General features: G+C 45.6%; 1 protein-coding gene across 13 annotated transcripts in view; it reads left to right on the forward strand.

Moving 5' to 3' along the window:
• CADPS (calcium dependent secretion activator) overlaps nucleotides 1–25,224 on the forward strand; it is a 211,302-nt gene that overhangs the window by 86,582 nt on the left and 99,496 nt on the right. For all 13 annotated transcript variants that reach the window (XM_065642969.1, XM_065642964.1, XM_065642968.1 and 10 more), the window contains exons 7-9: nucleotides 11,947–12,058; nucleotides 15,154–15,293; nucleotides 17,324–17,390. In XM_065642969.1, the coding sequence (XP_065499041.1) occupies nucleotides 11,947–12,058; nucleotides 15,154–15,293; nucleotides 17,324–17,390 (319 nt within the window). The remainder of the gene's footprint in view (nucleotides 1–11,946; nucleotides 12,059–15,153; nucleotides 15,294–17,323; nucleotides 17,391–25,224) is intronic.

Here is a 25,224-nt window from a genome sequence, read left to right on the forward strand (position 1 = left end):
TTTGCCGTTGTCTGGAGGCTCAACAGGCTACAAAAGACTACATTTCTCATACACACCAGGGGAAAAAAAATACGTTTGAACAGTAAGATTCACTGGAAGACTTCTCTTTTTTACAACAGCCCTGTGTCCTGGGGAGGTGCAAGGAGAGTGTCACGGGGCCACACGACCTCGTAGGACATCTTTTTACCTAAAGAATGACTCACGGAGTTGTTCACTGTATTCTCTTGTGTCCTTGAAATGCTACCCCTTGGCTAAAACACCCAGGCCCCACAGCACACTGGTGGCAGTGGCTGCTCTTCAGCTTGATGCCGTGCCAGGGATGCCAACCTGGGCTACACACCCCTCATGGAAAGAGGCAATTTCCCAGCTAGGGAAGGATTTCCAGAAGTACTGGTCTAGTTGTGTCAGAGGTTCACCTTTCGTCTTCCCTGCTGCAAACCCAGCAGGTTTTGAGAAGACGATGTTCAAAAGCATCTTAGTGACTTTGAGGCTTGAATCCTGTTTGTAGATCTTGAAGAGGGCAAGGTGGCAGCAGTGTTAGTGGCTCCGCGTACCAAGTGATCAGATGAGTCGTGTACGAAGAGCGTGGCTTTTGGGACAGCAGTAAATACTAGTCCGATATTTCTTCTCAGGCTCCATGTTGAGTTCCTGACATTTTAAGCCCAATCCCTTCATGTGAGGATTATCTGCCTCAGCGCTGGTGCAGGGGATAGCACAGTTCTAGAGAAAGCCAGATCTGCAATAGCAAGGGTTATTTCAGATCAGGCTTGCAGCGTATTATTAGTAGCGCTTTTAATAAGTTGTATAAGAAAAAGCCTTTGTATTATGCACTAAACCGCAGTTGCCTCTACAAAAGATCTCAAATCCCAGTGTGAGTGGGATTTTACTGCTTTTCACGCTGGAATTGTATTCTTGCAGATCTTTTATACCCCCCTATCTTCCCTGCCCGTTGGCCTGATGTCTGCTGTCTGTACAGCACGGCAGGTGAGGGGGCTCTGCACATCTCTGGCTCTGCGGCTCCAGGAGCTGTGTTAGTGATGCTGCTGTTTGTACGGCCTGACAACAAGGTTGCCAAGGGGTCTGGGAACAGCACAAAAGGTCCAGCTGCAACACCCCTGCCCTACAGTCCCTAAAGAGGCTGCTGGATATATTTAAACAGTGACCTGTGCTTGTGGCCTGTACCAGTGATTCATCTTTTTATAATACCACCTTTCTCTGATGGGAGCGAACAGAAGAAAACAAAGAAACCCAAACAACAGCAAGGTTCTACGTGCCTTGTGAATAAATGCTATGTATTCACCTGGATGTATTTCAGCATGCAGATAAGTCTCATTCTCCCCTGGCTCACAGTACTGAAAATCAGGTGTACCTGTATTGAGCTCAACTGAACCATTTGGGTTAAAAGCAGTAAAAAACTGGTTGGGGGAGAATCTGACCAACCTGTCTGGATGTTTTGGCACACCCAAGAAGGGATGGAGGTGTGGGCTGCTCCTCTGACTCTGGAATTGGCTTTATTTTGAGGTTATAGATCCCCACTTGCAGAGCAGCCTCTTCAGTCCTAGTGCAATGGTCATGCAGTAGCTCAGCATGTGGAAAGTGAGAATGGAGTTTATTATTTTCGAAGGAGAAAAGATCACTCTTTGTTGCCTGGGTTTTTTCCACGCAGTTTTCTGGAGCATGTGCTGTAAGGCAGTGCTGGAGAGAGGACACTCAATGGGTGTCATCTGACTCCTTGTCACTTTTTATTTTGTTTGTTGTGACCAAGAGCCTGGGCCTCATACCATCTCCAGAAATTCACTCTTGATAAACTTCAAAACCTCTCCATCTCCCCCTTAGCCACAGCGCTGGGAGACAGGCATGCTCTGGTTTATCTCTGTGCTCCCTCCTGATGCTGTTCCCTGATTTGCTTTCAAGGTGCTCTGACAGCTCAGCTGCTTATCTCTGCTGCGACAGGCTGCCTTTGTTCAGATCCCTACACCAAACCTCCCGGCTTATCGCTCAGCTAGGGTCTTAGTTTCAAATTGGTGTGCTGCATCCATCTGTCTGACAGTGAGGAGGGAGAGAAACTCCTCAGCATCCTTCCTCGGTGCCTTCGGTGACTGTCTGCTTTTGGGAGATGGGCGCTGAGCAGCAAAGGGAAGGGAGGCTGGTGGGCAGGGATGCCCTCTCTCTCTTTGCAGAAGGGGAAAATCTGGTCTTTTCAGTCAGGAATCCCCTGCCTCAGGCCCTGGAGTTTGAAGTGATGCTCAGTGGCTTTGCACAGAGTAGGAGCGTGATAAGAGTGTTTTGTTGCAGTCAGTGTTTTGCAGCCACGGTTATTTGGGATATGCTGTGAACACATCCCTGTGGTAAAACGAGAAAGGTCCTTTGAGATGAGCTTGTGTGTATAAATCACAAATAAATGTTCTGTGTACTGTAGAATGAATTTAACTCCACTAAACTAAAGGGGTTTATACTGATGTGAGTGGGAGCCGAGTTTAGCCCATAATTCGCGTCGCATAATGTACAGCCATTGGTGCTGTGCCCGGTACGTGGCTTCCAGACGTGTGGTTCTGCAGTCCAGGTATCACCCCATGGCAAAGCTCAGGCAGAAGACCTGCATGGCTACACAGTTTTAAGCAGTCGTGTGTATTTAGGTTTGCATGCCTAGCTAAGCCCTGTGTAAGCAAAATTCATGATGCTGGGTAAAAGACAAAGCAAAAGGAAATTTTAGGAGATAGCTGGGTTTGGTTTTTTTTCCCCTCCCTCTTCTAGTTGGCTTCAGCATGAAATATAAGCTGTCTTAATTACCCAGACTGATTGGCTTGCCTTTCCAGTTGCATGATTTCATTTCACAGCCATGCAGATGTTTACAGCTCTTTTTCCTTAGGAAACCTCCAGGAGCCTTGTGAACGTGTCAAAGTAGGTGACTGAGCCTGGGGTACAGCTAACATCAGACACCGTCACTTCTGAGTTACAGCCCTCGTCCCTGGGGTGATGGTCTGAGCAGAGGGTTGGTTTGCCCCAAGGCATCTGTTGGGGACATGTCTTCCAGGAGAGATCTTCAGCTTTGCTCTCTGTCAGCACGTTGTGGATGCTCTGAGCCCATGATGCTGCCAGGCTAAGAGGTGACAATGACAGGGACAGGAACTTCAGGGGAGTTGCTTTTAGTCCCTCTATCTACAGCTGCAGCGTACAAAGTGGTGTCCAAATCTCATACACAAGATTTCTTCGCTTCCAGCTATTTTGCATGTCTAGGAGCCAGTTTTCCGATGGGATTCTGCATGGCTTTGCGCTTGAAATCTTCTACCATTAGTTCAGTCTGAACTGCTCTTGAAATCCCCTTTCGTGCATGTGATAGTGTTTCCATAATGCTCCTGAGATTTATGCTATGACGTTCCCGTTTTTGAAAGTGGAGGCTGTGGACAAGTCATTAAGCACAGCAAAAAATGCACTAAAAAGTTATTACCCGGATGAAGGCATGTAATCCATTTATGGGAAACCTTCACACAAGTGGTTTAGTGGCCTTTTTAATTAGGAATTCAGAACCTGTTCTGATCCTTCCTCGTAGCTGCTCTGCAGGAGTGGTTCTTACACAGCTCAGCTGCTGTCCTGGGGACCATGATGGGACCAAAAAAAAAGTGCTTTATCTTAAGCAGCTGAGTTTTTCCCCAGAAAAAAAGGGCAATGCCCCCTAGGGATTCCCTTACCCCGAGTATCACTCCGACGGCTGCACTGCCGTGAGGCAGCCCTCTGGACAGCACTGCAATAGTCTGCTGGGGCTGCAGACGTGATCCCAGGCATGGTCCTACTCCCAGTGGTCTCACGTGCAGTCCCTCCTCTCTCCTGTACTGTAAATGTTACACTAGAAACTGTGTTGAAGAATAATGAAGGCTTGTTTTTGTAGACTTAGCTCTTGTGGTTGGATTCTCTGGTATCAAGTTAGCGCAAGCTCTGGCTGTGTTTCCCCTGACCTTTAGAGCACACAGCGTTACTTTCACATGGATTCTCTAGTGTCTAGTAAGGGTTGAGCTCATGTACCTTCTCTTTCACAGATGAATGTCTCTCTTTTTTCTCCAGCTGCTTAATTTCTTGAGTGTTCTATGCACTTGGGAATTATGTATTCCTGTGATAGCACATACATTCAAATTTAAGTACTCCAGAAGGTGTGATGATGCCCAAGGCGATTTTCATCAACACTCGTCTGCTTCATCATTCCCATGCATGCAACCATAAGATGGGATAGTAAAGACCAAAAGGATATTGAAATGAAATTGAGATTCAGTGATCTGAAATAGTGCTACATTAAGAGGCGGACTGCAAAACAGAAGTCCTGGGATACAGTCAGTCTTTTTGTTTAATGCTCATGGTTGGTGTTTTAAAAGAAGTTAAGCCATGCCTCACAGCAAGTTCTGTACGTCACACGAGGGAAAAGTGTTATTATTTAATAGAGGTACTGCTATTGCTGGTTGCAGAGCAGTGTAGGGAGATAGGATGTAAAGAACTGGTACTGTGCCTGCTCCTGCCTGGATGGAGCTCTGGAAGAGGGAATGGTTTAATGGGAAGGCCAACCTTGACAGTGATTTCTCAACGTTTGGATTGTCCTTTCTGTGAAATGAAGGTAGAAAGGCCTGTTGCCTTTGTGAGTGTGCCAGGTCTCCCAGTGAAGAGCAGCACTATGTGAAAGCACTTAAAGGGAGCTATGGGCTGTTGTCACTGCATGGGCAAAGAGGACAAGGCATGTTCGTGGAGAGAGGAGCTTGCAAATGTGGCTGGAGAGCAGAGGGACATGGCAGCATTTTCCCAAACCCCTTCCAGAGCAACTCCAAGGTGTTGCAGATTGAAGAGTCCATGGCAGGACACAGCACACAGGAGCGTATTGCCCAGCTCACTGTTTTTTCACACCTTTGCCACACCTTGTAGGCAAATAAAGCCGAGAGCATCTGCGGCAACTCCCCCTTCATGCCTTAGAGGAGGTGAGAAGGGGGATCCCAGCAGCTGCACAGACAATGTAGCTGCAGGATCCATCAGCAGGTGGGGAGAGGGCTCACCAGCCCCTGATGGCTGCTAAAGGAAGAATGAAGTCCTGCAAACCAGGGTTGCTGAGCCCTGCATCACTGCAAGGCCAGAGACACAAAATACATGTCTAGGGACAGATCTCCCATGGAAACGAAAGATGTGGTGTCAGGGTATTTGCTCTGGTTCTTCTTGGTGGCTGTGTGTTCCTGGACCAGTGGCTGCCTCAGCCCTTACTTTGGTTTCCTCTTCATGAAACTAGGGGAATGCTTCTGTTTCACAGCAGAGAAAGTGCTCGTAACGGAGATGGCTGGGTGGTCATCATCTGCTGGAAGTGCCCACTCATCTCCACTGGTTCAGGAGATGCCAGGGTGACTTTGCTTCTAGCCATCAGAAGTTATGCAAGACAAACCCAATCCCAAGTGTCTCGTTGGATCAAGGTTTCTTGTCCTGGATCCTGGCTGAGAAGAATATAGGACAGCAAAAATGTGAGTGGTCACAACAGCAAGAGACAGTCTCACACCTCTTGCTCCTCTCAGCAAAAATGTGAGTGGTCACAACAGCAAGAGACAGTCTCACACCTCTTGCTCCTCTCTAGCTTATTTTGAAAGAGTACCTTGTGCCATTTTCTGCTGTTTACATTTTAGAAATATTTCACTGCTCTCCTCTATTGAATTTTCTAAAGGAGGGTCTAGACTATGTAGTTGTGTTCTCTTGCAGGATTTAATTACAGGAATTAAATTCTTGCAGGAATTAAATAATCAATCTGTGAAATGAGCAGCTCTGTGGCTGGTTCAGTGGGGCATCTTTGGCCAAAGGAAACTTTAATTAGCATGTGTGTGGCATTGCAGTCACCTTGTACAAGAGATCATAACTGCAGATAGTAAATGCACATAGGCCCATTTCATGAATGAAACTCTAACTTGTGCTGTATCCAAAGCAGATCTACTGGTGAATCACATACAGTAGGCAGCCCTTTTAAAAGCAATTATTCTTTCAACTCAGACCTCCCAGTAAAAGGTTGCTGGGTTTACATTCCCATTTCTTCCTGCTGAGCTTTTCTCCTCTAATTGTAATATCATAGTATTAAGTGAAAGCACAGGTCATTTGAAAAGCAGTTGTCATTTATATCACGCTAAGCAATCATGCTACTTATTTTCCCCGTTAATACCCTGGAAACTGTGGTGAATGGCGTTGCTGTAAATTCTCATCCAAGGCAGCCGCAGGATTTCTGCAGTGAAGCACAGGCTGGGGTGCAGCAGGCTGGGAGGGGTGTGTGGTCCTGGGCACAGGAGGTGAGGCTGGGCTGGGTACAGGTGTGGCAGAGGGACATCTCTGGGGCAGGAATGCCATCTCGTGGCCATAAATAGCTATTATGTGACTAAATCCACCGCTCATCGCTTCTTACAACTTCCCCTTAACGCTTCCCCGGCGCGTATCAGCTATGCTCAGGAAACAGAAATCAAGCTCTGCATTTTCTGTATAGCAAAGATCGTCCTTTTTTGGGTTCCTAAAGCTGTGCTCTCGGCCTCAGCAGCTCCTCTTGGCTGCGGTGACCTGGCAGCTGAGTGACACAGTGCTGGCACAGGAACGGGGTCTGCAGGGACTGCTTGTGAGCCACCAGCAGATCAAGAGCAGACCTTCACAGGCTTTGCTTTGCTGCAATCTCTGTCAGCTTTACTCTATTTCTTCTGCACCTTGCACACTCAGACGCAGATGTGACGCTCTCCTAGACATATTTCTCCCTCAGCCGGCAGTCATAGTGTTGCCGTAGCCAGTTTGAGGATGTGGGAGTTGCGATGGTGCCTTTTATCAGCTGTCTGGTACTGCTGGCTGCATGATGTTAAGCAAGATGGTGTCTGCGTGCGTGACACCTACATCATGTCTCAGAGCCTTGGGAGCCAAAAATGGGCAGTCTGTGAAATGCTGGAGGTTAGAAGAAATCCTTAGCTGCTGCCAGGAGGAGCCCTGCTGTCTCTGCTCACCTTTTGGATAACACCATAGTGCTTTCTGCAGTGATGTTTTGGGGTAAACAAGCACCCTTTGCATAAGCAAAAGAATTGCTGATGATGCTTTTTTTTTTTAGCAGAAGGAGTATTTTATGCTCAGCAGGAATTAGGACATCATGGGGAACCGTGGATTCACTCGGAGAGCCCCTGGGTTATCCCACCAGAGCAGATGTCAGTGCTCCGTGCAGAGACGTGGCCTCACTCGGTGTTACGGCTCCAGGGGAGGGCAGGTGCAGCCACCGCTGCCAGCCCGTGGTGTGGGGATGCTGACTTGTCACTTGCACAGCAGTTGCATCGATGGAAGCAGGCTTTACTGTTGTTATGAAGTCTAGGAGGAATCAAATCTGTTTGCTCTGTCACTCCCACTCCAACTCGGCTTCTTCCGAGGGGATGGGACTGAAAGGCTGTTCTGTCAGCAGAAAGGGAGGAGAGGAAAAAAAGTGAACAAAAATAGGCCACATCGTCGATCTGTGTTTGATGACTTTGGTTATCCTTTTCTGAAGGTGAGTAAACACACCAGACTTTAACAGTGTGAGGAATCCCAGAGGAGGCTCAGCAGCTCTTGGGAATCAAGCCCTGTTCCAGATACAAACCTTTCTCAATCTGTTTAGTCTGTACCCTGTGGATCTCCAGCTATGTGACCCAGCCCATGGGTTTTCTTGGAGACCCTAAAGAAAACCCTGAATTCTTCTGTTTCCTTTGGGTTTTTCAAATCCCAAAGACCCAAACCCAAAACCTGTTATCCATTGCCATTACCCACGAGGGCTGCAAAAAATACATTCTTTCCTGAAGGCTTTGGGATGCCCTACTTCTTTTTATTATTGCTTTGTGACACAGCTGGTGCTGGTGTGAGCAACTGCCTCCACCACGTCATGGACATGTCCCTGCTGCTGCATCCCCTGCTGCCGCATCTCCTGCCAGTTCAGTGCCTCACCAGCACTGCTCCCGAAGAGGAGAGAGCTGTCTGTCCTGGCACCTGCATCGCCCAAGATATCACTTTCCATCCGTGTGCCAGTCAGGACAGTGCTTGTGAGAGCTCCCAAACATTCCCGAAATCAGATGGGTGAGCCCATCCCTCAAGTGCCCCACCTCAGGTGGTAGTGAGGGACAAGGATGATCTTGTCCCTTCTTGTCCACTCATGCTTTCTGGATATGCGTCATTTTATGTTTCATTCAGAAAAAACTCTCCTCGCTTTAGGCTGTTCAGTTAGTAACTGTGATGGTACCTCTAGGAGAATCCATCGGCACAAAGTCTACAGTGATGATCTGCTTATTTTGCTTGAAGAAGGTAAAATAAGGGCCAGAATTTGTCAAGTTAGCACCTGGGACATGTCTCATCCTCTGGCTCTTTGCAGCCAGAAGAGTTTAGCTACTGATCCTAAGTTTGATGCCTAAGTAGAAACCCTGGAGATGCAAGTAGATCCTAGTGATACCACTGGAACAGCACAGATGCTATAAATAGGGTGATAATTCTAGCAAAGACCCTATGCACAGCAGCATTTCTTGGTCAGCTCCAGGCTTTGGGATATACTGGGCAATAAGTAAGGCTGGGCTGAGGGTTTCAGGTGGGATTGAGATCATTAATGTGGTCCTAACTGAGAAAGTAGTCAGGATTTTTCTGCTTGTGTACTTCTTTTCTGTGGCACATATATATATATCTCTCTCTATATATATCTCTATATATATCTGTGTGTGTGTGTATATATATATGTATCTCCTTTTGGACAGAATGACATTATTTGTCCTTGTTTGCAGATGCATTATTGCTTTGAAGTGTCAGCACGAGCTGTGTGATCTGGGGACAAGATAGCGTGGCTACTTCTTGAGAAGTTTTGTCTAGAATGGGTCCCAAGGCGCTTCCCAACAAATAAACTCCTGCAGTGATAACCTGCTTAATGATTAAATGTGGAAATGAAACCGTTACTTTGTTAGTCCCTCAGAAGATCCTAATACCTAACTACTGTCCAGAGCTAATTTTCTGAACAGTAATTTAATACACAGCACAGATAAACCGAGTACTTAGACTGAATACAAATGATGTTTCAGTGACATGAATTATGGCCTTATGCTGAGCATCACTATGGCAACTAATGACATCACCGCAGGCTTCAGCCTGCACAAAACCCAACTTCTGAGGGTCTCTATTTGTTGGTGTGGATCTTTTCAGGGCTTTTGGGGTATGAATATGTAAGCACCACGGTGTTGCCAAGGGTTTGCTATGTATGTTTACTGTCATTTGAAACATTTATTCTCTTTGTGGTTAATGTTCTCATGAAGGAAACCTAATGAAAATTACTGTTTGTATTTGGTTAGTAACATTTGTTGATAACATATGGTCCGGGAATGCTTCAGCAAATAAGAGCTTTTTAATAGTAAACAGAGATATGAGTTCTATAAAGCAGATGCTGTCAAAATACACAGTGTAAGGTTCGATATTTTCTTACTTTTTCCTCTTACTCAAAGCAAGATTATCTTCCTCCTTTCCCTGCTGGTGACAGTGCAGTTTTTTTTAAGAGAGAAAATATAACCTGTGACCTGAAGCTGCAATTAGAAAATAAGGTTGTTTCTTGGTTCATATGTTTACAACATTTATTAAGTAGCCGATGGATCACACATGAAAAAGACGTAATATTGGGGATTTGACTGGGCCTGTAGTGCTGTGGATAATTTGTGCTAAAACCCAGTTCCCTGGCACTGCTGTTAGTTTGATGCATCATCGTAAAAGACGAAACATGTGGAACAGTGGCACCAGAAGAGAAAACTTCAGAGCAAAGCTGATGAAGAAACTGAGTTTGTTAATCAGCTCTGTGCTGAACATGCTCATCTGCTAAGCTCAGCTGGACAAGATTTGCTCAGTGGAGAGCAAACTATAAACCCATACTCCTTGTGCACAGGAAGGAGTAAATTATTTTTCATGACAACTTTCCAAATGCAAAACCTGCTGGTTGGTATTTATGTTTGAAGAACATCTAGTTGCTGGACCACATGTCATCTGAGCCTTTTCCCAGACATTTCAAGGGAACTGCCTTTCTTCAGCAGAGGATCTAGCTTGAGGACGGTGTAAAATGAGGTGTCATTAATAGTGTGAGGGTGAATAGAAGTGATGAGTGAAGTATGGTATAATCTCAAATTTGACTTACAGTATTTTAGGTTGCAGTCTCTGTTCCTTCACATCACTCAGAAGTGTTTCGTCTAGTTCACAAAAAGCACCTTTTCTGTGATTATTCTTCAAGCTTGCTTGTACACTTTGCATGAGGTTGGAAGTGTGATGAATTTTCAGTGTCTCTGGGAACAACATAGAAATCTAGCTCACAATGAATTATTAAAAAAAGAGAAAGAGAAAAGGAAAGAAAAAGAAAAAAAGCAGTTCTTACCTGCTAGTTTCACATTGGGCCTCTGCATGGTCAGATGCTCAGGAGCATCCTCCTTGCAGCGGTGCACTCTCCCCCAGCCCTCTTCTGCTCTTTGGCTGAGCTGTTCTCTGTTTTAGGTGTGCTTTGCTTAGCTCTGTCTTGAAGTTTCTGTCTGGCTTTATTTTAATAAGTTTCATACTTTCAAAGCTGTAGAATCAAAGCCTGAAACACAGCTGTGAAGTCTCAAACATAAAAGCATCGCAACTTATTTCCCCTTAGTGTATAATGACTTTTTTTCTCTTTTCTGCTACTTTCAAAATTGTTAAAGCTTGCAAATAGGCATTAGTTCAAGTTCCACTGAATTTTTATTCTGTGACCACCTTCAGTCTGTGCTTACTTGCCAGAGGGGAGCATGTTCCTGTAGCTCAAAAGCCTTAGTACAGGTAAGTAATTTGATGTGCTGATGTGAGTGGCACCACTTATGGAGGCTCCTCATGAGCCTATTTGAAAAGCCATGGCCCTTAAGACATTGAACAGACTGGGTGTTTCACAGGTTTCTTTTCCCTGCGATCTCTCTAAATGAAAGCTGCCTGCTGTGTAAGGTTGGGCTGTCTGTCAGAGAACCCCACAAGGATGTCCAGGTCAAGAGAGAAAACCTCCGAGCGTATCGCCAGACCTCCCTCCGACAGGCTGCAGGGCTGCTGTGGTTCCCACACTCTTGTGGGGAAGGTCAGCTGTGGGGTGGACTCCCCTTGTAAGACTTAAAATGGCCAGTTTGGCCATAGGTGTCGTCAGACTGTGGCATGGAATGAGTTCATGTTCTCCGCACACTTGGGCAGTTTGTGGTGGCAGGAGCTTGGAGATGTCCTCTAGAAACATGCATATCCAGAGGGGTTTTCACATACTGTGGGTCATTCGGCGTCCATAACGCTCCTTCCCAAGCCATGAGACCAGCCGATGGATGACTCACGGAATACAAACAGTAAACTGTCATCTTGGTTCAGTGCGTAGTTGAAGAGGTGGCCGCTGCCATCCCATCCCCAAGGAGCTGGTGTCCTGCTCTGCATTCCCAGCAAACTAGGATTACTCTGGAGTTAACAGCTTGAACTTAAACCTGGACTGGGACTCAAAAGAGGATCCAGGTTAAATTGGGGTTTCTTCAGAGAAAACATACCTCACTATCAACCTGGAAGGGAGAGGTTAATTAGCCAAGAGAAGAGCAGAGGCATGAGCAATTGTGGATATCTTAGGTGTAGGTGCCCTTAAGCCTCAATTTCTGTTGTGACTATACAGGCTGTCGCTGCAGAAGACATATTGTTCTTTCTAAATAAGAAGTTCTCTTAAATTTGGTTTCATGCTACTCCCAAATGATCTCTTTTTTTTTTTTTTCCCCAAAGAACCATCATGTGTCTTCCAAACATCTGTCCCACATTTCCTAAAGAAGATAATTAATGCCCTTGTCATTCAGGCAGCCCAACCACTTTGCCTTGTGCCAGGCGGGACATTTTCAGTTAACGATTGCATGCCCAAGCACTGGTGCTGGTGACCTGGCGGTCAAGCTGAACATCTCTCTGTCCTTATTTCCACAGCTGGGGCACCCAAGGAGACTTCACGACAACACACGCGCTTCCTGCAGTGAAGGTGAAGCTGTTCACAGAGAGCACGGGAGTGCTGGCTCTGGAAGACAAAGAGCTTGGGAGGGTAAGGAGATTTTGAGTTTAATAATGTTTCCTTCTGGCCCTGCTTTTCTAGAGAAATCTCTCCTGTACAGAAATACCTTTGGAGCACAACATGCTGTGCTTTTTTGCCAGGCTTCAGGAGAGGGGAAAAAAAAAACCAACAAGCTCTCCACTGCTGGAAAGGAGTGCATCTCGCATGCTGTCTTTGTTGTGAGTTTTTAATGGCAGCATTTCAGCTGGCTGTGCCTGCACCAAGCAAAGGCAGAGGATCTTCTATGCGATATTGGCAGTCCGGAAAGCCTTAGAAGTTGCTTACGGAAATGGACATTTCTGAGGCAGAAAAGGGGATTATGCTGAAGCAAAAAGAGGGGATTTAAGCTTGGCAAGAGAGTGTTAAGCTGCTCTCGTATCTGCTGAGCAGCCGGTGCACGATTTGAGCATTTGAAAGCACTGGCCGCGGTACTCGCTGCAAAGGGATTGAAATCCTGGTGTCCACTGGGGACCATGGCTGAACTGGTGGCTTCAGTGGGGCTGGACTGAGGAGTGAAACATGGGGTTCATGGCCCCATCAATGGTATTAATAGCAAAGAGTTCAGATTCCCAGGGTATTCCCATCTCTAATCCTCACCTGTGATCCCTAAACCAGCGCCCTGGGACTGGTGGCCCTCCATCGCTGCAGCCCACAGCTGCGGGATGTCTGTGGACAGCACTTTGCTGTGGCTTTGGGACACTTCACTTAGCCTCTCTGGATTTTCTGCAGCTATATAATTTGTGTTGGCCCCAGGCATAAGCAGCAGCAAACTCCCTGCCATGCCTTCTCCAGCTTCTCGGAGCTGTGAGATCACACGGTGAAGACCCCATGAAAATCAGTTTAGGGTAAGAGAGGCTGCACCTTACACAGGAGCTTGTCACCTCCTTTGTTACAGCTCAGCATGGCCTGAGCCATCTCCAGGAGCAGTCTGGGCTCTGTCTGCCCAGCTCTGCAGCACACCTTGTTCTCCACCCTGTCTATGGACAAGAAAAGCACTGATCCTGTGCCAAGCCCAAGCATGGTAATTCCAATTATGGACTAACTTGTTGGGATGTTTCTTGTGAACTCAATGGCTGCTTGTGCCTTGACACAGGGGAGTCTGTGTCCGTACAATGGAGTTTTTCCTAATTAACATCGTTTTCTGTTCATCCTGTGCATAGAAGCGCCAAACGTTCTTTCAGGTCCTAGTGAGCTGTTGATTTAGTTTATATCTTTACGATAGAGAGTGCTGCATGAGATTTTGTCTCATATACTTTATGTTCATTTTAATTACTTTTTTTCACATTCATGTAACATCCTTTGTTCTTGCACGTGAGAGAGAGAAAAGCAAAACTGCCCCTTCTCCTCTTAACCTTCTCTTCAGAGAGAGTCACAGCCTCTTCGGACTTTCCTCCTTCACGCCTCGATCCTTCCTTTCTCCCTGTCTTCCTCCTTTTTTGAGAAAGGGGATGATCCCGCTAGGGTGCAGTACTCTGGCCGAAGACATGCAGTTGCTTTATTGTACAGCATCATAATATTTTCGGGATTATTTTCAAAACTTTCTTCTTCAAACAGCCCGACACTCCTGCCTTTGTCCGCTGCAGCGTGCTGAGCAGAGCTTTTCACCCAGCCAGCCGCGGTGCCATTCAGGGCTTTTTCCCCTGAGTGGTTACACTCAGTGTAGACCTGCTTGCTTTGTAAGTCTTATTTTCCACTGGCAGCCGTGAGCGGTGCTGACTTTGCTGGTCTCGGGGAGCAATTAGCTGTGCATGTTGTTCTGAGAAAGACATGAGGCCCCAAAGCAACCTCTCCTGCCCTGAAACGCTGATGAGCCAGCCCCACCGATGTGCTTTAATTCCCGGTCCAGCGGGAAACCGTCCCTTGGCTCTCAGCTTCTGCAGGCCAAAGGACGTGGGCCAGCAGCGGCGAACGCGGGGAGCCGGGCGGTGATTCCCCTGGCCCGTGGCCACCAGCGCCTTCAGTCGGACGAACTTCAAAGGGATGCTCGGTGTGGCCGAAGCGGCCGAGAGATGACGCGTGTCTGCTCGGCCTGCATCAGGATTTTTTTCTTTAATGAAATAATGAAACCAGGAGTGTGTTAAGCCCCTGGTTTAGCTGTTGGAGTGGGCACGAACCTGCTTGCATGAACTGAGGAGGGAAACAGGTTTTATACACAAAAACACTCATGCTCAGCCGCCCTTTCAGAAGCGGCTTTGTGCTCTGCCAGGCACGTACAATGCCCACTTTCTATTGCAAGTGTTAAATTGGCAACTGGCCGGCACTCCTTGTTTCACCACTTTTATTGCAGGGAGAGCTGGAAAATGCTCCCAAGCCCTGAACTGCTGGACGGGCAGCTGAAGGCATGGGAATACATCCTGACCCTATTGAAGCCGGTGGCAAGGCTCCCGTGGATTTCAGCCATGCCAAGACTTCATCTACTGAGAGCAAGGAGGGGAAGAGCCATGAATTACAACAACACTGAGCAAAGTTTATGTGCCTTTTGATGAAAAAGAGTTAGAAATCAAAGTAGAGAGCATCCCAAACACCCTGAGTGGCGGCTGCCTTGCTGAGAGATGTGGTTTAGTGCATGACCTGCCTTGCAGTGGGTCCTTGGAGGCTGCTCGGAGCTTGAGTCCATCGGGTTTCTAACAACACCCCACATGGAGGACTCACTTCTCATCCTCAAGATTTGCTTAAATGTGTTTTATTTTTCCAAGAGTGATGCAGCAGAGACTGATGTTGGTCAGTTGTTGCTGGTTTGCTGATCACAGCAGTTCATCACCTTGTCTAGACCGATTTACCTGGACAGTTGCGTGTTCATTTACCATGGTCTTTCCTTAAATGATGGAAACTGGTAATGCAGTTCTGTCCTGCACAAACCCATGAACAATGACACTGTAGGTAGAAGAGCCAAAGAATATATGAACCAATCTCAAAATAATAAGGTGTACTTTAAAAAGCAATAAAAAGCCATCCTCACTGATGTGAGTAGAAATCTCCAGACTGACTTTTAGGGGAAAAGTAGCTCATCTGATATCCTTTTGTTCCCCATTAAAACCCATTTTGTGAATAATTTTTCCTTTTAATGTTGTTTTTGATGCTTGCAGGTTGTTCTCCACCCTACTCCAAATAGCCCAAAGCAATCAGAGTGGCACAAAATGACTGTTTCCAAAAACTGCCCGGATCAAGACCTGAAGATCAAGCTTGCTGTGCGGATGGATAAGCCTCAAAACATGAAGCACTCTGGGTAAATGCTTGTTTTGATCTCAATTAAATTTGTTTTGAATGTGCATTAGAAAATTTCTCTTTTTTAAGATTCTGGAAAAGAAACTCAAGTTCACTGGAGGTAAAAAGAAAGATAAATATAAAAATGGCATTAGTTCAGTCATTTATAATGCACTTCCCATATTCTTAGCATAGTCTTTTTAATGCATACCAGTCAAACAGTTTAAATTTTAAACAGTATTCCTCAGGAAATTGCTATGTTTGGGGTTTTTTATTTTTGGTAAGGGAATAATAGGTGAACTGCCTGACTCTCTTGCTGAGACTGGTATAATTTCCTAACCTTTTCTGTGTTTCTCTATATTGACTTCTCAGAACCAAAAGCACAATGCACCTTCCACTTGAAATAAACTCCAGTGTGATTGTCATTATTTATACAGAGATACACAGTACAATTAAATAGCAGTTGCCTGGAGCAGGCAGTTGTCTGGAGTAGGACTAATGATCTAGAAGGTTAAAAGACAAACTTCTCCCCTCCAGACTCGAGTGTCAGAGGATCTGGGGCCAGGGGGTTCCCTGATTGCCACCCCTGGCTCCCACCTTCATGCCCTGCAATTACAAATTAGATCACCCTTAGGAAGATCTAGCTAATGCCGTTGGCAAGGCTTTCCTCTCTTTGCTCTTCAGAGCAAAAATACAAACTATCCAGGAAAGTCACTGTTTGGATTAACTCTTTCTCCAGTATCTTTTTGGTGCTATAAAAGTGACTTTGTTTCATTTTTGTTTTCATAGTGTTTTGTTAGATTCAATCCATTATTAGATGGTTTTGATCACTTAGATTTCTTTTAATCCCTTTTCCTCCTCCTCCTGTCTCCTCTGCTGATGAGATCAGAGCCAACAGCCACATGTGAAATTTAATTTTTCCACCGTGATCACAGGCACCAAAACCAAGAAAGGACACTTCACCTGTCATATTTGTTTCCCTGACTGCAGCTGATAGCAATCCTGGCTTTTCTCAGGCTTTCTTCAACTAACATTTGATTTACAAGACACTGCTTAAAACTATGTGGTTTATAATGCTAGCTTGCTATCAAAACTGAGATTGTCTTTCTGTTGATGTTAGCAGCACTAGCAAAAAGGACAATTATTTCCCTGTTCTTGAATGAGCCAAGGACTCTGTGCCCACATCAACATGACTTGAAGTTTTGTGGCTTAAACATTCACCAAGAGTATGTTGGATCTCTTCTGGCAAAAGGAACCACTAGCATAACCAAAAAGAAATTGTTTTCCCATGTACTGAGCCAGAACTAAAGTAATATAATGATACATAAAACATATTAATGCTGAATAATGTCCCTGTGTTTATTATTAGTCCGGCGCTGCCACTATTTTTGCCAGTGTTTGTATTACAGTGTCGTAGCGGCTGCTTCATCACAGAGATTAAATGCTAATTTTGACATTAATTTTAAAAACAGTGAACTCAATCCTCCTTAGCAATTATTCAGTTCACTTGCGTATCTGTGGCCAAGGGATTTCTAGGAATTCTTCTTAAGCTGTTCAGCAGAGACCTGGTTTAATTAGTCCAGTGGATACTGGGATCCCAGGCACTGGTCTTGATGTAGTAAGTGTCCCTCTGTTTGACAGCTCCCCTCAGCCAAATGGTTTTGTGATGAAGACTTAAAGCAACACCTGGGGTTTCTGTCCCTTAATTTTTCCAAGGCAAACGTATTCTTTACCAATCTGACCATGCTGTAGCTATTCACCGGCATTAAAGGGCTTCTAAATTCTGAGCGAGTTGTGAAAGAAAGAGAGGAAGAGAGAATTAATACTGTGCAACAGTAAGACTCTGGGGGGGTTTTGTCTCTCTTTCTTTACAGGTTATTTGTTCAGGCTAAGAAATAAACATATTCATGAATGCTACTGAGCTTAAGAGTCTTGTAATTACCCCTGCTTGTGCATTAACTTCAGTTTCTAGGTGTAAAGAAAACTTACTCAAAAGCAAGAGAAAAACATATAGTCACTTGTGTACTGGATTCACCTATTCTTTTCTCCTAGGTATTTGTGGGCCATTGGTAAAAATGTTTGGAAGAGATGGAAGAAACGATTCTTTGTCCTGGTCCAGGTAACAGATTTAAGCAGAAGTGATCTTAAATCACAACATGAAACACTTAGATTTTTCCCCTGGCCATTCTCAGTGCTGTGTAATTGGTGCTGAGCTGTGGTTCTGTGTAGGGTGTCTGTTAAGTTATGGATTTTTTTTTCTAAATGTGTACGTCTTCTGAAAGATATCCCAGCTGCAGACCTCTAGCCATGAGTTTCCTGATGCCCGTGAATGCTTGGTGAAATGGAGAACCAATATTAGTGGGAAATTAAGGAGATGAGGAGGAAACTTTGTCTTGACTAGAGGTACTTGGGTGCAAATGCTTCCTTTTGAGCCTCCAGGTAAAATCTGAAGTCCATTGAAATCTACAGAAGTTTCGTCACTGGCTACATCAGAGTATATCATCCTTGACTTTAATCTTGCCTTCACGTTCATTGCTACCTCTCATTGTCTACAGCTCTCATCAATCATTTTGCAATGTCTTTTTTCCTTTTTCCCGTTGTTCTTTTTTTCACTTTCTGCCCTCCCATTTTCAGTAAACCTGTATATTTGACCATGGTTAAGAATTTCAAGGAAACAGGCAGAAGATGTCCTCTGTGACCTAAAAGGATCTGGTCAGTACTTGGTGTGTTAGATCTTCCCTCACCTTCCCAAGGGCAGCTGAAACCACTGCATTGGCCACAGAAGTGTGGGGCCCCAGTTTGAGCAGCTTCATCTTCACACCAACGTGATAAAGCCACAGAGTCCTCTTGGGTCCGTCTCTCCCTCCCTCCTCTCTGGGTTCCCCACGGTATGTTGTCTCCAAGTATGAGAAATAACATCTTTGTGCAGGGTCCTGTTGTGAAAGCAACACAGAGATGCTCTTGGCGGAATAACATAGGATCCAACTGTGCTCTTGTGCCAGCACAGATCCAAAGTGATCAAGTCAGAGGGCGATCTGCCACAGAGGGGCTGGGATTTCACCCAGGTTTAAGAACTGAGATGGTGTAAACCAGGTGTACCAGGCTCCACATGTTGGCTGGAGCATGCTTGTGTGCTGGCTTTCCTGAGCCAGTACAGGGAGGAGTCCACGTGGCCCATCTTCCACCTGACACAGCCAGCTTCTCTGGTCCTAAATCACCTGATGTGAACTGCTTAGTTTGTTGTGAGTTAATTATTACTCCAAGTTCAACTGTCTCAGTAGGAAGATTAATTGCATTCCCCATTTGTCCATCATTGCTGGCTTCCATAGTGCTAAACTAAGTGGTAGATAAGAAAATCCGTCCTGGGGAGGTAAAGGGGATTTATGATCTGTGTGACCCTTGTAAGTAGGAGCCCATTTGGAGAGACAAGTCGAATACTTAGTCAAATAACCAAGTATGATCATCAGCAACAGTTTAAGTGCTTGTTTTGAATTCCAGGTGGGGTCAAAATGGCCACAGAAGTGGGGGAGTTAGTGTAGAGCAGCCACAGGAGTTACCTCTATCTGCCCAAGCAGTATATTGAGATTTAGGTAAAAGTGAGGGGTTTAGGATTTGTGTAATCCATTCCTAGAAGCATCTGGTTTGCAAATGCACCCTCTGTGCAGGGACTGACCGGGTCCCTGGTGGGACAGGGTGCTTGACACCTCTCAAGGGAACCCCGTGTCTTGCAGACACTGCTGGAGGTAAATCCCAAACTGTCTCCTGGGTAAGAAGCAGCAGAGGCCATAATGAAGGAAAGGCCTTTTGGGAGCATTGCGCAGTGACCTTGTTTGTGGGCAGGGACTGAGGGATGGCTTTTCTCTGTGTGTTTCCTTTATTATGTTCTGAAGTGAAGTTAGAAGTGCTGTGGCAGTCTGTGATCCCCTGTAGAGCAGCTGGTATTGCTTTTCCCTGAGAGCTGGTTCATTCTTATTAGACCAAGTTCTCAGTCCCCTTTTCCCTGTGAACAGGGATTCTCCAAAGCAAATTCTCCTAAAGTAGCTTCTTCTGTAAATAAATCTATTGATATTCTTCTGTGTGAAGGTTTGCAGGTTTGGGCATAGATTCTCGTGACTCTCTAAAGGAGCCTTTATTCTGGTCTTTCTATGTGGTTGCAGTCACTTCTCTGGTTTTCAGTTGCTATATATTCTTCAGCTTGCTGTGGAATTGGAGCTCAGAGTTATTCCATGTTTTCTCATGTTACTAGGTCTGTATTCGTCAGTTGGCATATAAGAGCAGAATTTGGCCAGAAAAGCAATTCATTTGAATAAGATGAGCAGACTTTTGCCCCCAGAGAGTCTCTGTAGCCCACCTCAGAAATTCCAGCTGCCACTGCAGCTTCTCTGTTATGTTACCGTTTGCTCAACATTTGGTGCAATGTAAAGTGTTCTGCTGTACATCAAATATAAACAAGAAACACTCTCTATGCAGTCCCTCAGATGTAGTTTGAGCATATTGAACATGTCAGCAGGCAATAAAGATGGAATAAAAATACTTTGCTGTCCGTATGTTTGTCATTTGCTTTTCATGCAATGCAAAGGATGGATGCTGATACGAACAGGGATTGGCAGCAAAGGTGTTGATGTCCAGGATGCTCTGAACTCTGCTAAGCTGCAGACAGAGAATAACCCTGACAGGAAGGTGAGCTGGCTCAGTTACAGAAAGAATGGACAAGGAGCAGCCCCTGCTTTAGGAGCTTGTCTCATCCACACCAGGCTCCTGCTTGCACCAGTGCCAAGAGATGGAGTTCAAAGCATAAATTCCTTTTGGGATGTAGTGGTCTGGTCAGTCCATGACCAGGCTGTAAGTTCGGATGAATAACTAAACGTTTTCCTTCTAATCCCTCGTCTCTGTCTCTTACCTGTAGCATCTTCTATTGCAGCTCTGTCTCCTCTCCCATACCTTGCAAAGTGACCTCCTCCTCCTCCTGGTCCTGTGTCGTCTCCTGCCCCTCGTTCCCCATTTCAGATGGACACAGCATCAGTTCCTCCAGTGCCATTGGGTGGTACCGCTCTGCCTTCTGGTACCAGCGGTTAAGAAATTCATGGTAATAAATACTCAAACTCTTCATAACCACCTAAACAAGGCACAAAGGTGCCAAACTGTATGGGCGGCACCAAGGAGGTGTTGATGGCAGTTTGTCTCTTTTGTGTCAGTGATGCCTCACTGGTATGAACAGAGGCTTTGTGCGCATATGTAGAAAAAGGAGCTCTGCAGGGAGCATTTCCAGTGCTACTTGGCTTGTGTGAGCCCTGGAGAGAAGGGGAAAGGAGCAATAACTGCCTTGTAATTTGGGTGGAATAATCCCTCGCACCTTCTGTGTCTGTGTAGCTGCGAGGGTTGTGCAGGAGAGATGATTTGTTTGGGTGTAGTGGGTGAGCGCGGTTCCTTTGTGCTGTTCCTAAAACTCATCTCTCCAGCACAAGCATTGCTGGGTGGACGTAGTTCAACCCCTCAGGGAAGGCTTTCCAGCGCAGCACGCCTGGTAAAGCCGGTGTGTGTGCTCCTCCACCATGCACCCGTGCATTGAGAGGGGATAGTTTTTCTCTTTCGAATGAATCGCAGTCCTCTCTGCATGCTGCCCACCCTTCTCATAGACACCCTTCGAGATGAGCAGCAGAAGAGCAGAATACTGATTAGATGTAAATTACATGGCAGAGACTCGTTACTTGCCTAATTTTAAATCCTGAGATATGCAGTGTGAAAGTGATGGCAGAATATGGCCCTGAGCTTGGATGGAAATGGTCCGCAGCATCACAAGTGAGGAAAATGCTTCGTAAAGGCAACAGTAATGCCAATGGCAGTAATAAGCAAAAGCAATGGAGCAATTTAGGGCAAAGTTCCCCATGACTGATTAGGAAAGAAAACGTACATCCAACACAGATGTTATAAGTGTTTCCCAAGTTGCTATATCTGCTGCCTGAGCACAGCATACAAATTTCAGCCAGTTTGCCAATTTAGACCCTTGATCATGCAATAGCTGAGATTTTTGATAGCTGGTAGAGCTTGTATTGATGTTTCGCAAGGTCTAATGTGCTGTACTGGCAACAACATAATTGTTGGTTCTGGTGCATTTGCTGGCTTTGTGATAGGAAATTTCTTATAATGATTCTTAAGGGCAAGTGAATTAATTCCATTGAGATTTCAGACTGAATCTGTTCTTCTCTTGTCATAACCCCTTTTCTGTGCTCTGGCAGCATATGGGAAGTAACACTCCATGGTACCTGGATGACATGTCTGCTGAGTAGCTTGAAGCAGTTTTCAGCTGATTGTGTCTGATGATGTTTGCAGAATGTTGTTGGAACCAGATCAACTCTCTGCGGATTAAAAGCAGTTGCAGTGTCTGCGCCTGGATCTATTGTTCTAGTGACAGACTCCCTGAACTCATTATAATTTAGACTAACAGTGACAGTTCCTGCTTTTAGCAAAACTCAGCTGACTCGGGATAATATGAAATGAAGTAAGTGTTCAGTAACTCCAAGTAACCAACAGAATTTGAAAATAATTCAGGCAAATTACAGTGTACTACACCAGTAGTCCTAGACTGTGGTCCTCAAGTCAAGGTAAATGACCCATAGTTAGTCCCCATAATCATATTTTCAGTTAGACCCTTGCTGAGAACTGGGCATAGGTGGTGATTCTTGAGAAACCTTGAGTGTTGATGGTAAATACAAGATGTTTGGGAACTGCTGGTTAAATAGATGCCACAGCTTGTTACACCTGCTGTGGTAGATCCTGCATGTCCCATCCATACTCACATGGGATGAATCCCATCACACATCCCTGCCTGAGGGGAACACATGTGCCTCTCCCACTTGAAGGAAGAAGTTGGGAAAACTGCTGTGTGCAATTGTTTAGGACTGAGACATGAAAACTGTTGTTTTCACATTTGTTTCTTTAAGCCAGATCATTTCCTCTGCTCATTTGTGTCAGGAAAGGGCTCGGGAGGCAACATACAGCTGCAACCAGAGGACAAGAGTCTCCCATCAAAGCAGAAAGCTGTATTACAACTGGCAGTATCTTCGCACAGTTTCTCTCCCTTGGGACAAAATGCATGCTGTTAATCTAGGAAAGGTCCATTTAAGAATTTAACCCAAGTGGGGCGGTGTTGTGTCAACAGTGGGGAAGGGGGAGGCGAATGACTGAGCTCGGAGTGTGAGGGATGACAATTAACAGGTTTGAGCAGGATCCTGGGGAAAGCGGTGCTCGCTGGAGCAGGAGTCTCTGGTGGAAAAACAAGGACGAAGTCAGGAGTGGTTAATACATATCTACTGTATTTATTAATCAGTCGGATTATATAGCTGGTGACAGAATATGGTTGAGTGCCAAGAAAGTCGGATCTCATTTAGCAGCCTGGGAATAGTGAACTTTGGCATTTGTCTCCTGCTGTCTGCTTCTCCTTTCCTGAATTTCTTTGTCTTTTTCTCTTTTTTTCCCTGCTTTCTTTTCCTTCTGTTCTTTTGTCTCAAATTATTTCTCAAAGCGTTTTCCCTTTTTTGTAATGAACCAGCCAAGACAGCCCTGGATTATTTCCCTTCCTTTAGTTTTGCTCAGTTCAGCTTCCTTAGATGCTCCTTTCCTGGCCTTCATTGAGTCCCTGGATGAAATCCCAGCTGCTTTGAGAGTTTGCCCCTCCCTGGGCAGAGATTTCTCCTCTGTCTTCCTTCAGTTTCCTCTCTGTATCTGTGTTTTTTCCAATTACTCAAACCATTCATCTTGCCCATCCCATCTGCTTGCTCGCTCTCATACTCAGCTATGGTTCAGCATGAACGCAGCAGGCTGTAAGATTAATTTCTGCTATTAACCGTTTCACTTGTCTGGCCGCTTCTAAGCTTCTACAGAAAGCAAGCTCTGTAAAGCACAGTGTTTTAGAGGACTGATGAAAGGCAAGCCACAATCTCCACTTGACCCTACACTGCTGTTCAGCGGCAAAGCACAATCATGACATATCGAGCTTTCTAGAATCTTGTTTTGTCGAGTTTTGCTTTGCCACCACTTGTAAATGGAAGGACCCACATTGCACTCATAGCCAGGGCATCAGCTTCTTTCTGACCCCAAGCAGCAAATGCTTTAGGCAGCAGGACAGGACAGACAGACTGGTATGTCAGTCCTTGAGGTCAGTAGCTCAAGTTGTTCAGGTGCGGGCACTCTGTGTGACATGTTTGGCACCTTCTCCAGAGGCCATCGGTCACTGTCTGCTCCCCCCAGCCTGGTCCTGCCAGCGGCTCTTGGGCCATCCTGTGCTTGGGCTTCACGCTTGAGCTGTGTGAGCAGAGAAGAAACGGGACGTGAACCCAGATGAGGCCTGGCTCATCTCACAGTGTAGACCCACCTGTAGGTTTCTCTTAGAAGTCTCTTCTAATAATGATGTAGGGCAGCTTATTCCAACGAAATCCTGTGAATGCCAATAGGAGAGACCAGATTACTTCGCCTCTGACTCAGGATGGCTCCACCAGAGCCTACTGTCTACATCTGTCTGTTATAACTCTCAACATGAGAAGTCTAAGCTCTAAAATGCCTCTCTGTGCTTCCATACGTTATTGTTGTCTTGGTATAGCTGGCTTATTGATAGGGATAAAGAATATTTTCTGGGTCCAAAGATGAGAGGAATTATTTGTACGTGAAGAAGAGCCTGAAATTCAGATGTCATGTTCAGGGTCAGAGAAGAAACGGAACTACTGAATGAATTTTACCTGTTGCTATAGAGTGTACAGGAGAAGAAAACAACATTAGTTGTATTGATGTTTTCAACCAATGTCAGTGTAGATTAGCACTGACTCATTTCAGGAATTAAATTTATTACGCAGTCCCTGAAGTTCAGGCTGTCTAACACAGAGAAATCAAATCCTCACCGCTCGGATGAAATCTCCAGGATCTTACCATACATAAAGTACATTCAAGAGTTTCTCCAGGAGATGGCAGCAATATACTGCAAGTATAACTGAATGAACGCTGCAGGAGTCGTCTGAATATTGTGCTGTGGGGCACTAGGTTATTTTTAGATTTCTTCATGTTAATCTTTTAAATTTGTGTGTTGCCGGTATGATGACATGCATTCAAAGTTCATAGCATAGAATATACACTGGTGTGCTCCTGCTATTGGTCTGTTACTTGTCAATCTTTCGTCAGTGCTGGTAGTTTTAAGGAGGATGCAAGATGCTTAAAGCATCACTTTTAGTCTTACTCCCACAAATGTGTTAATGATAGGGTTTATTCTTGGGTGACTTTTGGAGCTGTTCCTGGAGGAAGGCACAGTGCAGACAGGGCTGTGAGAGCAGGCTGGCAGCTCGCAGAAGCCCGTAGAGGGCAGCAATAAACCGAGCACCGGCTGGGGGACACTACAGCAATAGATAGGTCCCCTGACTTAAATCAATGACATTTTATTAGCTATAGATGCCACCAAAATAGGTGCTGCATGTGTATTTGCAGCCGAGCAATTTGTCTGGAGTTTGTAGGCAAAATCCCCCTGCCCAGCCTCTCACCCATCTTTCAGGATCTCTCCCGACTTCCAAAAAATGAAGAGCACAATCTATTGCCACCCACCAGAGTTTTAAAGTTTCCTCCTGAGGTCAAGAAAACGTCCAGACAAATAAAATTACGTCAGGCGTCCAGGATGTGACACAACCTTAACAAAGTCATTTGAAATCATTTGACAGTAAATTTCCCCGTGAGTTCCTCGCCTGGGGCACGGAGAATCCTTTCTTCTCCTCCCCTCCCTGGATGAGCCTCTCGCCGACCATGCAGATCGCAGCACGCCGAGTACATGCGGGGTCTTGATGCGGCCTGATGGCCTCCTAAAGGCGATTCGGGAGCCTGGCAGAGCCCCCGCAGCTGAGTCGGCTTCCGTCAAGAACTTGACATTGAATGTATCGTGTCATGCAGATGGTACCTCAGAGGAGTGAGAGCTGCCATTT

This window comes from Caloenas nicobarica, chromosome 11, assembly GCF_036013445.1.
Source record: "Caloenas nicobarica isolate bCalNic1 chromosome 11, bCalNic1.hap1, whole genome shotgun sequence".
NCBI classification, from domain to species: Eukaryota; Metazoa; Chordata; class Aves; order Columbiformes; family Columbidae; genus Caloenas; species Caloenas nicobarica.